This window comes from Dreissena polymorpha, chromosome 8, assembly GCF_020536995.1.
Source record: "Dreissena polymorpha isolate Duluth1 chromosome 8, UMN_Dpol_1.0, whole genome shotgun sequence".
Classification (NCBI taxonomy): domain Eukaryota; kingdom Metazoa; phylum Mollusca; class Bivalvia; order Myida; family Dreissenidae; genus Dreissena; species Dreissena polymorpha.
Genome location: NC_068362.1, coordinates 97410452 through 97424261, shown reverse-complemented (window position 1 = coordinate 97424261; position 13810 = coordinate 97410452). Strand labels below are relative to the sequence as shown.

The 13810-nt window shown below is 37.6% G+C and overlaps 1 protein-coding gene across 1 annotated transcript in view; it reads right to left on the bottom strand.

Moving 5' to 3' along the window:
- The window catches only part of LOC127841044 (kinase non-catalytic C-lobe domain-containing protein 1-like), a 111774-nt gene that overhangs the window by 37911 nt on the left and 60053 nt on the right, over positions 1–13810 (bottom strand). The window contains exons 8-14 of the mRNA XM_052369556.1: positions 12474–12610; positions 12042–12200; positions 11683–11760; positions 5366–7214; positions 4918–5062; positions 3642–4452; positions 3142–3304 (exon numbers count right to left, since the gene is read on the bottom strand). Coding sequence (XP_052225516.1) covers positions 3142–3304; positions 3642–4452; positions 4918–5062; positions 5366–7214; positions 11683–11760; positions 12042–12200; positions 12474–12610 — 3342 coding nt within the window. The remainder of the gene's footprint in view (positions 1–3141; positions 3305–3641; positions 4453–4917; positions 5063–5365; positions 7215–11682; positions 11761–12041; positions 12201–12473; positions 12611–13810) is intronic.

Here is a 13810-nt window from a genome sequence, read left to right as displayed (position 1 = left end):
GGCGTAGCTGTATAAGCCAGCTTTTCACCTTACCTGACCTTTGTAAGTGTCCAATAAAATTCAAATAAAATTTCCCGCGGCTAGATACGAATGAATACACTTCATTTATTCAATTGGCTCATTTGAACATTCCACCAGAACATTGGAAACATGGACGCGTCTTTGTAACACTGTTTTACGGCATGAAACAATTTTATCTCTAATGAAAAGGCTTGATAGATAGAACAGTTTTACACTCAACTCTCGACATCAATGCAGTTTGTGCGTCCACCTTTTATTTTCAGAGGATTGCCAGCGCCAGTATCAAGTTCAGTTCGCGGCCAGTGAAATAATCGTCATACAATATAGACGCTATCGGGTGAACTAGGTGAAGTGTTTGGGTTATCTGGAAGACTTGTGGTCAGCAGCAATAAATCACGTTCTTGGGTTAACCTTCTCAAAGAGTCAATCTCAGCATGTTATCTCATTGACAGCTACAGACCATTATTGTATTGCTGATAAGGGCTGAAGTCTATCTGACTCAAGAATCTGGCATATTACCTGGACTGTGAAATTTTCTTTAGACCAGAACAATGTTAAATGAAAATATTCAGCGATATAATTATGGTATGTCAATACTAGATTCTTAATGTGTTTTCAACAATACCATGATAAATAATATTTTTGATTAATTTAACAAGAATTATTCCACCACATTGACTAATGTATAAAGCATGAGCGCTATGATTCTCAATACTGTTAATAATCGACAAACCACTAAAACAGGTTTGTTCAAAGAACGCGTGTATAAATATTTAAAATATGTATGGATACTTCGCGTGTGACCGGTTGACTTTATGTTTTGATTTCACTTCCATTCTTCTTTTAGTTTTCTGTTTTGTATCTATAGGTTTGTGACCAGCAATATGTAATAATGTAAAAAAAGCCGCAAAAACTCTGCGTTACATCCCGTACTGCTAGTTGCAATAATACAACTCTCAGCTTTATAACCCAATGGGTTGCTGAGCCACAATAGCAAAATTTATCAAAGGCTCTGGGAGTCCGTTTATTTGGACTACCTGTACTGCGTGTGTTGCAGCTAAGAACTGCACAGAAAAAGACATTTGCTATCTTTGATCTCATTCATCTCTTTACCTTTCACCAAATCCAACCACAATCAACGCAGTATATCTTTTTAAAAGATATTTCTTGTTTATTATGAGTGAACACAAGAAACAGGATCTGTTTGTGAGCATAAAAATATAGCTTAAGTCGAGATTTATTGACCCCTTTCATGTAAAAATGGGTCTTATGTCATATGCAGCCAGTGTTGCTCCAGACCAGCCTGCACTTTTGCTCAGACTGGCCGGGAGACATGTGTCTGCTAATGAACAGAGAAACCTTGTATGACTGTATAGTGGACAGTGAACCTCCTGTTCAGACTGAGCAGATGCACAGGCTGGTCTGGAGCTACACTGGCCTCATATGGCATAAGTACCACGACCTGGCTCATATTCAAAGTACAAAACCAAATGTTTACGAATAGGGCTGTCACAATACCCCGTGAGCGTACGCAGTATATCGTGGTACGGCAACACTGTATCGCGGTACGTACCGCGATATTTTACAGAATATGTATCTGTGAAGAAAACAGCAGAATAACAAGTTTTACAAACTTTATTAAACTCAATAATCAGAAAACACTAGTTTCATAGTATGACTAAAAACTGTAAAAGAAACTGTAATAAACTTGATAGAAGTAGTCATTGTTATTGTTCGCGTCTTTTCTAAAATGTCCGCCATGTTGTTTACAATAGCTGTGACTACGTAGGGCATATTTAAAATGCGGAGTCAGCGGGCCCAGTATTGAAAATCCGTAGCGTTCTGACTCTTCCTCGACTTATTCAGAATCTTAATACAACATGATTCGGAAGTGCCATGCTTTGAACGATTGATATACTAAAGAAAGAAAATAAGAAATAGAATAAACATCTTTTGGATAATTATGAACTTATTTGCAAAGGAAACCTGTCCCTAATTCCAAAAAAGGTACGGACCCATAAATCGCCGTATTTTAAACGTGAAAGTTAAACATCTACAAGTGGAAGCGCTTGCTTCACCTGGATATTAACGGATTATTTATTTAGCCCTTTTGAATCGCTTCTACATTTTTCAAAACGATATCTATATCAAAATAATTATGTTATGTATTTATATCTGTGCTAATATAATAATATTTTAAAAAACGGTGCGGCAACCCCGTACTGCGGTGCGATATTTTTCACGACATGCACCACGATATACCGATATACCATTGAATCGTGACAGCCCTATTTACGAATACCATACTATCACTCACATTTTCAGTTACACATTGTCGGGCAAACTTGTACAACAAGAAACCATTGGAGATGGGTGATGCTCCCCAAAGTTTTTTTTGTCACAATATTGCACTATATATTAAGATAAAAGGAAACGTCTTGAGGGGCATAACTTTGGACAAAATAATACGATGGATGGTAAAGCAACTTAAAAATTTCAAAGGGCCATAACTCTCTAAATAAATCATCTAACCAGTACCCACAAATAACATGCGCATCTCCTCAAGGTAGTTAAGCTTCCCATAAAGCTTCATTGAATTCCAGTCATTAGTTGCTGAGAAATAGCTCGCACAAGAATTGCACTATATGTATAGTTAATGGAAAATTTCAAAGGGCCATAACTCTGTGAAAAATCATCCGACCAGAACCGGATGATAATATGCACATCTTCTTTTGGTAGTGAAGCTTCCCATAAAGTTTCATTGAATTCCGGTGATTAGTTGCTGAGAAATAGCCCGGACAAGAATTGCTCTATATGTACATTTAATGGAAAATTTTAAAGGGTCATAACTCTGTGAAAAATCATCTGACTAGAACCCGCTTTTAATATGCACATCTCCTCTTGGTAGTGAAGCTTCCCATAAAGTTTAATTGAATTCCAGTCATTAATTACTGAGAAATAGCCCAGACAAAAATTGTGCACGGATGGACGGACACAAGCACTGACTGACGAAGCGGCAACTATATGCTCCCCCAAAAAATTTTGGGGGAGCATAATAATCCAGCAATTAAAAACAAAAATATTTTCGAAACGGCTCATTAAAATTTACAGCAGCACTACCTTTCGCAGCTTTGTCATTTTTGCTGGTCTCAATGAGCATCTTGTTGACCTCAATGCGACCCTTGTAGAACTTCTGTGTTTTTTTACGCATCCTTTTCTCCATCTTGAGCTGCTGATCCAGCTCAGAGAGGCGACTTGTCAGCATCGCACTGTTCTGCTCATCCTGCAGCAAAAATGGCAGACATTCTCATGATTAAGTTTATATGAGCCTTGCTGATATAACAATTGAAAACATGAGCGTAACAGCTTATAAAGTGCATAGATGTAGAGGCTAAAACCTAAGGATGAAAAAGCATTCAGATCTTAGTTTTAATTGCATTTCAACATACATGTATTTTTATAAATTTTTATTTTAAAACATAAAAAAAATCATTTCAAAGTAATTAACCATATAATACTCATTTGCTCTAATCACTTGCCCTACAGCATTGGCCATTTTACAATGATTCTAGCGAGTGGATTTAAGTCATTTAATGTGAAGACTTGTATTGTCAACTTACAATATCCTGCATGAAACGGTCCATATCCTGGGACATGTTCAGCTGAATCATGGCCCAGTGGTACACCACGTGACCTTTCCTCTCCATGGCAATGCACTCGGTGACCTCTCGGTCAAGGTCAGACTGGCAGCTGCTGTGGGAGGAGATGCTTATCTCCCTTGATAGTCCGGTCACATTGACCTCTGACCTTAGAGTTCCGTTTACCCCATTGACAGTTGGTTGGGACTGTGTGGAGTTATGCTGGTCATTGTTAGGTATCTGTGACTGCTTCCCGTTCTTTGTTTGGCTGTCTTCAATAATCTGAGAGCCTCTTTTATTCTTTGGCAAAGTACTGGCTGGGTGGGGAGGTTTAGTATCAACAACTGGCTGCTTCATTACAGACACTGTGTTGTTTGGCAAGTTTGTCAAGGGTAAACTAACAGAGCTAGAGCTAGGTCCTCTTGGTGGTTTGGTTTCATCAGTACCATTTACAAGTTCTGAATTGGAAGCCACACCATTTGTTCCACCGATATTATTAATTTCCAATTGGTGACCACTTTTCATTTTGTCCAGTTCATGTTTCGTCTTCACCCGTCTTCTCTTTGTGTAGGTCTCACTGTCTGTGGAATCTGACTCTGGGCTTCTGGGGTTATCTAGGTGTCCATTTGAGGGAGATAATTGCATTTGAATTCTATTTTGAGAAGTGTCCTTTCTCTGATCTTCATTGCATTCTGAATGGCCAGATGAATCTTCATCCTGGTTCCCTCTCTGTCTTGGCTTTGGCAAGGTATGGCTTGCTGGTACCCTGTTTTGCCCACCTCCAGAACTGTGTCTGAAACAGAAAAGTAAAACATTACACAGTTTTAGGGTAAAATAACAGCATTGTCTGTACAACTTTTGTTGCATGACAATACCCTTTACATAGAACTGTTCAATAGGATATTGTAATGCCTTGTTCAATAGGATATTGTAATGCCTTGTTCAATAGGATATTGTAATGCCTTGTTCAATAGGATATTGTAATGCCTTGTAGTGAATATTTTAGTTAATCAGTAAAATACAAATGTGCATTTTTTATACAATAGTTATTTATACATGTACATCTTCTAAACTGAAGACGCATATTTTGATTTTGCATGCAAATATTGAGTGTGCTGTTCTGGTGAGTTGTACAAATCCTGTTGATTTACTCAAAATGCAATCAACGTAACCTTAATAGCCAATAAGGATACAGTGTTTTTTTAATATCATGATGTTTCTGCTACCAGAACACGACATTCTGTTATATAGATCTCACCTTGACACGGAAGGCTGGTTGCTATTGACAGCTGCATACAAGTTGCACAATAACTCGTCCTGGAAGTACAGGTCGCTGTACTTCTCACTGATGGCACTTTTAAATGTTTCCCATTTCAAGGCACCCAGAGAGCAAATGTACTCAGCTGCAGAAAAATGAACATAATGTAGTATTAATATTGGTAACATTTCGTTAATTGGTCTTATTTTGATTAGACTAATATTAAGTTGATATTTGTTATGCCAAACTTTAAGTACATAAAAAATACAAAATTATAACTTTACTGCTAACCAATAAAAGAATATTGAATAATTTACTAGAACACAGACAGCAAATTCATTAGTCAACAAAGTTACAGTCAAAGGTAAATTAACAAAAATAATAATGTGTCAACAATCCTCAACAATTTTTAATCGGTTATAAATACGAATCATGGAATGGTACTTACCCATTGCCAGATCTTCCACACCGTTCTCCATATACCCATCAAACGCAAACACTTCCCTGAGCAAATGCACAACTTTACCCAGAACCCTCTGCTGTTTGACATTAACATTGCTTAGCAACCGTTCCATGAGACTGGCATCTGACACAGGGCCAAGACCCCGATAGGTCCCGTGGTTCATGCCCCCTATACCGCTGTCATGAGTGGAAGGTGATGGAGAGGAGGTCGTGGAATTGATATTCAATCTATTGTTCTCGTCTGGTGATCTTAATTGAGACCCCTGATTACCATAGTGACTGGCCGGCCGGGATATCTGACCATGCTTATATGGGCTCTGATTTAACATAGAGTCATCATAAACAAAACCGGCTGATAGTTTGTTTTGGAATGAAAGACTAGAGTATGAAGCATGTTTGGCCTTATCTGAATCAAACTGAGTTTCTACACGATCAAGTGCATGATCAGATTTCCATTTATGCAAACCACCATTCATGTGGAGAGGTACACTTTGAACATTAGAAGGTGAAGGTCTTCCCAAGTTTTTGGCACGTAAATTAGCAGTCTTTTGTACAAGATCTTTAGCAGTCCGACCATGTGTAGATTTACCCCGAGTGTTTGAGGAGTCAGATATTGCACTAGCATTGCCGATTTCTCCATGGTTTGTACTGTACATCTTGGGTGAAAGGTCAGGGGAGCTGATGTCCTTTATCATTGTCCCAGAACCTGTCGGAGAGGCATACTCCCGCGAACTGTGAACACTTCCACAGTTGCTATGCACACTTTGAGGTCTCATGGGAACAACATTGACAGGCACAAGTTGAAGGTAACCAGTAACTGGATCCTGCTGGAACTGAAACTGTGGAAGCCCTGAATACAGCGCCATGTTTCCTGCATACTGATGCATAGGAAGGGACATTGTCTGCCCTAACAGCTGCGAATGATACTGCTGAGGTATGTTAAGATTCTGTAATGCCTGATTCTGTCCAAGGGAGGCCTGGGCAGAGGTCACAGTCATGTCAAGGTCACCAGTATTTTGACCTGGAACTTCGCTGGTTTTCACGGATTGAGGTTTTTTGGCACCATCATCTAAGTTCAGATGATTTTGTAGAACACTAGCTATTGCAGCAGCAAGTGAATTAGTATCAGGAGTTGTACCCTGTTTTTGTATCTCTTTTATCAATGCCTCCAGGGCACCAGTTGTTTGTCTGCGTTTTGAACGACCCTCACTTTTCTCTGAGCTTGATTTCTTTGGTGTTGGGGGTAATGACTTCTTACTAGGAGTTGAGCTTTTGCTGTCTTGAGGTTTGTCTTCATTTTCTATTTCTTTTACCATGGATGGTTGTTTGTGTTTCATTAGATTTTTCTTTAATTCCTTAAGCTTCTTTACCACTTCTTTCTCCTTATCATTACTGGCATCTTGGCTTTCACTGACTTGAGTCTTCTTTGGAGTAGTTGTCGAAGACAGTTTTGAGGTTGTTGCTTCCACAGCCTTTTCCACATCTTTCTCAGCAGGCACAACCTCCTGACTAAGAGGAGCTTTTTCATTGGCTGTTATGGATGTCTGGTGCAATATGATTGGCTTAAAATGAGTGGCGGGGGAGGAGAAAGCTGTTGGTATTCTTGGTTCTCCAATATCTATCTTTGCATCTTGCTTTTTTGGAATTGGACAGAAAGCACCTGTACTGGAAAACGAACCAGTCGTTGGGCCGACAGCCAAAGGTTTGATTGGTTGGAATGAAGCACCGCCTGCTGGTTTGAATGCAGATGGGGTGCAGGGTGGGGTACTTCTGGTTTCCACAGCTGCTGCTTTAGCCTTAGGCTGAGGTTGGATGGCCTTGTTTTCTTTTTCAATCTAAAATGACATTAATGCATGGTGAAAAGGGATAAATCTATTAAATGAAGTCTTTGAACTTCTAGTAAATTATGATAACGATCTTTCTTTTTTTCCCATGACTTTAGCAATATTTTTAAGGATATAATTAATTGAAATCAAAATCAGTATTTTATTTTTTAATTTTTATTCTATCAAATATTCCAATATTTGCAAGGTTATCATTCCCTATATTGAACTTTTTTACTTTGGAAAAACTATTTAATTTGTTTATTTACGTACAAATTACACTGTTTTTGCAATAAATTATCAACTTGAGCTTTTAATTATATACAAAAAATAAACAATTGCGAATTTTATTTTTATTGAACTTGGTTGATAAATAGAAAGAAAATGTAGCTTATTTGTAAAAAAAAACACTTTAAAAAGCCTATTTAGGTGAAATATATCAGAAAAGAGTGAAACTTCTTCTGTGTGAACTTATAATTAAAAAGTAAAAAACCTTCACACCAAAGAAACACTGTGATGAGCATGTTATTGATTAATTTGATTTTGTAAGTCTAAACGTGAAAGCTGTAATCACTAATTGACAGCATTGGTTAACAACTGGTGTTATTGCTTATTAGTGGGAACATTGAGTATTGAATGTATAACTAATTAACATAACTTAATTATTTACAACTGTTTCACGCAAACTCTGTTATATTGAACATTGAAATCCCTGTACACTTCAACACGGATATTTCAAAGTCATCGGGACCGTTAAAAAAACTTCGGATTAATGATAATTCGAAATAAACATTTGACAGAAGACTTCTTTGATTCTCTAAAAATAAAACGCTATGGACTTCGCATGGTTCGGTTACACGCTACTATTAATAATTGTTTTACTTAACAAGAGCACCGCCTTGCGGGTGCAGACCGCTCATCTATTTTCTTTTTAAAGGTGAAGGGACTCTCAATTTCAATCATAAAGGAGGGAGGGGTGGAGTGAAGAGGGGTGTATAGTGTGGGGGTGTGGACATTTATTACATTATCTTCCAAAAATGCGGAAAAAAAAATGTAAAAATAAATTAAAAAAAATTGGGGGGTGTGGGGGGGGTGGGGGGTGAGTTGATTCTTGGGTGCTATGGTTGGATGGTATTTAAAAAATAAAATAATAAAAATAAATATTTGTGTTTTTTTAACTGTTTCAAAAAAAAAATGGGGGTGGGGGGTGGGGTGGGGGGGGGTATAGTGTGAGGGTGTGGTGGTCATTTGTGAGATGATCTTAAAAAAAAACAAGAGTTCCGCGGTCGGAGATGACCGCATTGAAGCCGGATTTTTGATTTAAATGACAGGAAAGTACCTTTCGTGTTTTTGTCAATGCAATACTTAAATTACTGAAATATTGTTCAAAGGTCAAAATGAAATGTAAGTACTTTTCAAGGCATGAGCAAAGTTTGAGATTCTAGGTCCAAGCATACCAAAGTTACAACAATTTTAACATTTTAACATTTAAGTTCACAGTGACCTTGACCTTCAAATGAATGACATTGAAATGAATGACCTTGAAATGACCAGTGGTCATCTAAGTGTGCTTGCAAACCTTTACGTCAAGTTTGAGATTCTAGGTCCAAGCATACCAAAGTTATAACAATTTTAACATTTTAACATTGAAGGTCACAGTGACCGTGACCTTCAAATGAATGACATTGAAATGACCAGTGGTCATCTTCTAGTACTGGCCAATCTTTATTTCAAGTTTGAAGACTCTAGGTACAAGCATACCAAAGTTATAACATGAAATAAGAACTTTAACATTTTTACATTCAAGGTCACAGTGACCTTGACCTTCAAATGAATGACCTTGAAATGTCCAGTGGTTACTTACTAGTTCTGGCCAACCTTCATGTCAAGTTTCAAGACTCTAGGTCCAAGCATACCAAAGTTATAACAACTTTAACATTTTTACATTCAAGGTCACAGTGACCTTGACCTTCAAATGAATGACCTTGAAATGTCCAGTGGTTACTTACTAGTTCTGGCCAACCTTCATGTCAAGTTTCAAGACTCTAGGTCCAAGCATACCAAAGTTATAACAACTTTAACATTTTTATATTGAAGGTCACAGTGACCTTCACCTTCAAATGAATGACCTTGAAATGACCAGTGGTCATCTGTTAATCCTGGCCAACCTTCATGTCAAGTTTGAAGACTCTAGGTCCAAGCATACCAAAGTTATACCATGAAATAAGAACTTTAACATTTTTACATTCAAGGTCACAGTGACCTTGACCTTCAAATGAATGACCTTGAAATGACCAGTGGTTACTAACTAGTTATGGCCAACCTTCATGTCAAGTTTCAAGACTCTAGGTCCAAGCATACCAAAGTTATAAGAACTTTAACATTTTTTATATTGAAGGTCACAGTGACCTTGACCTTCAAATGAATGACCTTGAAATGACCAGTGGTCATCTGTTAATCCTGGCCAACCTTCATGTCAAGTTTGAAGACTCTAGGTCCAAGCATACCAAAGTTATACCATGAAATAAGAACTTTAACATTTTCGAGCACGCCGCCACCCCGCCCGCCCGCCCGCCCGACAACATCAATCTATAAGCCGAGATTTTTTCGAAAAAAATCCGGCTAAAAAAAAATAGGGGGGGATGGGGGGGGGAGAAGGGGGGGGGGGGGAGAAGGGGGGGGAGGGCACGGGGGATGGTTTGGGTGTCGTCTATTGTGGTATGTCAGGTTAGAGTAGTTTTGTCACAGTATCAATCAAATCTAATCATAAATAAAGAAGTTATGGCAATTTTAGCAAAATTTAATAATTTGACCTTGAGAGTCAAGGTCATTCAAAGGTCAAGGTAAAATTCAACTTGCCAGGTACAGTAACCTCATGATAGCATGAAAGTATTTGAAGTCTGAAAGCAATAGCCTTGATACTTTAGAAGTAAAGTTGATCGAAACACAAAATTTAACCATATATTCAAAGTTACTAAGTCAAAAAAGGGCCATAATTCCGTAAAAATGACAACCAGAGTTATGCAACTTGTCCTTTTACTGTACCCTTATGATAGTTTGCGAGTGTCACAAGTATGAAAGCAATATCTATGATACTTTAGGGGTAAAGTGGACCAAAACACAAAACTTAACCAAATTTTCAATTTTCTAAGTATAAAGGGCCCATAATTCCGTCCAAATGCCAGTCAGAGTTACATAACTTTGCCTGCACAGTTCCCTTATGATAGTTAATAAGTGTTGCAAGTATGAAAGCAATAGCTTTGATACTGTAGGAATAGAGTGGACCTAAACACAAAACTTTACCAAATTTTCAATTTTCTAAGTATAAAAAGGGCACATAATTCTGTCAAAATGGCAGTCAGAGTTACATAACTTTGCCTGCACAGTCCCCTTATGATAGTTAGTAATTGTTGCAAGTATGAAAGCAATAGCTTTGATACTTAAGGAATAAAATGGACCTAAACACAAAACTTAACCAAAATTTTCAATTTTCTAAGTATAAAAAGGGCACATAATTCTGTCAAAATGCACGCCAGAGTTATCTTACTTTGCCTGCCCAGTCCCCTCATGATAGTAAGTAAGTGAACCAAGTTTGAATGCAATAGCATTGATACTTTCTGAGAAAAGTGGACCTAAACGCAAAACTTAACCAGACGCCAACGCCGACGCCAAGGTGATGACAATAGCTCATTTTTTATTTTTTTTTCAAAAAATAGATGAGCTAAAAACGTAAACTAGTCAGATAGCAATAGATTGCTACTAACGGAGGAATAAAACAATTATTTTTCTTCTTTTTTATTTTCCTCTAATTACAGAACATATAAGATATAATCAATAGCACAAGGTATCAGAACCTTGTTGAGAGCCATGTTGTCAGTGTGTTTGCCGGAACACCAAATTATCTGCTATTTTCTACGCGCAGACGACAAAGTGTAATTATCGGCTTTAGACAAAGGTGTGAACTTATGCTTAGTGTTTTGCAGTTTTGACTTCGGATTAAAGATTGATAATAAGGTGCAAATTTTATTATTGGGACTGACAGAATCACTTTGAATTAACGATTTCTTCGGTTTAACGAAGTTTGGATTAACAATGAAATTTTACATTAAACAAAGTAGAACCAAAATCGGGACCTGAAAAATACTTCGAAATAACGGTGACTTCGGATTATTGGTGTTTGAAATAACGTTGTTGAAGTGTATTTGGAAATGGTGGGTGAGCAAATGCCTTTATGACAAAGTAAAATAGATTATATAAATGGGAAATCCTTTGGTTTTGAAAATAGTTCAAATTTGAATGGCATTTCAACTATTTGAATGGCAATCCTACATTCAAATAATTAAATTATCTACAATCCCCAATTAAAAAATAGTTTAGGAAAGCTAGCTGGTAAAAACTGACCAAACACAAAAATGTGTTAATAAAAAATAAAGCTTGCGACATTGAAGAATTATTTCATAAAGGTGCCGTCAGTAATTACCATGGCATTATAGGCATCCTGGAAAAGCCTCGCACACACTCCATCAGAACTAACACCCTTGCTGTGCTCATTGCAAATCTGAAGTCAGAAAGAAACATTTGTCATTTGTGAAATTTGTTTAAAAAAAATTAATTCTCATCAATTTAAACATTTCTGCATTTAATTATGTAAATGGAAAAAGCATACACAGTTCTGAGCATAAGTTTCTTGTATAAGTAAGGTCAGCATTTGTCTAAATCACTTATGTAATTGTTGTGTGTAGTGCACTTTGGAAAAGTAAGCTTGCTAGTTTTGGCAACTTGATGTTATATTGCAAAACATTGCTGCTACCTTGGCAACATATATCAACTAAGGCCTACCTTGGCAACATCTACCAACTCTGGTCGTTTAGCAGAACTTGGGTCTGTCATGTACTGCAACAGGTCCTTCAAGGCCTGCCCCACCCCCAGGGAACTCACGGGGCCATGCTTCTTGCCGGCGGCACACCGCACTGTCACGCTCAACCCAAACATGCACGTCTGAAATAGTAACATTAGTGTGGCATAATTTTAATCTTGTTCCAATCCGTTGAAAATTAGATATCAACTAAAATATATGAACAAACTTAAGAACACAAAAGAGTGTTGTATGGAGATTACATAGGTATTTCCAAAGCTGTGGAGATACAAAAATTATGTAATTTGATTATAAGCAAAAAACTTTATGATTAATATTTTGTGTGAGTGTTTCAATACATAGGGATGAAGTGATCATTTCTTTGAATTATTATACATCAAAGGCACGCAATTAACCTTCTCAGTGAGTTCTCCCTTTTCCCGTAATTCCGGGGCCATGAAGATTGTCTCTAAAGGTTTCTCTTCCGGTATTGCCTTAAACGACAGGTTGCCAGACTCCCGTATCACTAGAGTGTCGGGTGACAGGTACGCTGCTGTAAGATACAAGAGATAATCACACTGCATTATGTATAGTAACAGGTACACTGCTGGGAGATACACGAGATAATCACACTGCATTATGTCTACTAACAGGTACACTGCTGTAAGATACAAGAGATAATCACACTGCATTATGTCTAGTAACAGGTACACTGCTGTAAGATCTAAGAGATAAACACACTGCATTATGTCTAGTAACAGGTACGCTGCTGTAAGATACAAGAGATAATCGCACTGCATTATGTCTAGTAACAGGTACACTGCTGGGAGATACAAGAGATAATCACACTGCATTATGTCTAGTAACAGGTACAATGCTGGGAGATACAAAAGATAATCACACTGCATTATGTCTAGTAACAGGTACGCTGCTGTAAGATACAAGAGATAATCACACTGCATTATGTCTTGTAACAGGTACACTGCTGGGAGATACAAGAGATAATCACACTGTATTATGTCTAGTAACAGGTACGCTGCTGTAAGATACAAGAGATAATCACACTGCATTATGTCTAGTAACAGGTACCCTGCTGTAAGATACAAGAGATAATCACACTGCATTATGTCTAGTAACAGGTACATTGCTGTAAGAAACAAGATATAATCACACTGCATTATGTCTAGTAACAGGTACACTGCTGTAAGATACAAGAGATAATCACACTGCATTATGTCTAGTAACAGGTACGCTGCTGGGAGTTACAAGAGATAATCACACTGCATTATGTCTAGTAACAGGTACACTGCTGGGAGTTACAAGAGATAATCACACTGCATAACAGGTACGCTGCTGTAAGATACAAGAGATAATCACATTACATTATGTCTAGTAACAGGTACACTGCTGTAAGTTACAAGAGATAATCACACTGCATTATATCTAGTAACAGGTACGCTGCTGGGAGATACAAGAGATAATCACACTGCATAACAGGTACACTGCTAGGAGATACAAGAGATAATCACAATGCATTATGTCCAGTAACAGGTACACTGCTGGGAGACATGGTTCTGCAATATTTCAATTTGGGGATATAAACACATTGTTAAGTATAACAAGAGGTGTGTTTGTCAGAAACACAATGCCCCCTAATGTGCAGCTTTGATTTTTTAATTTATTTTTTTCTGACCTTTGACCTTGAAGGATGACCTTAACCTTGACCTTTTACCACTCAAAACGTGCAGCTCCA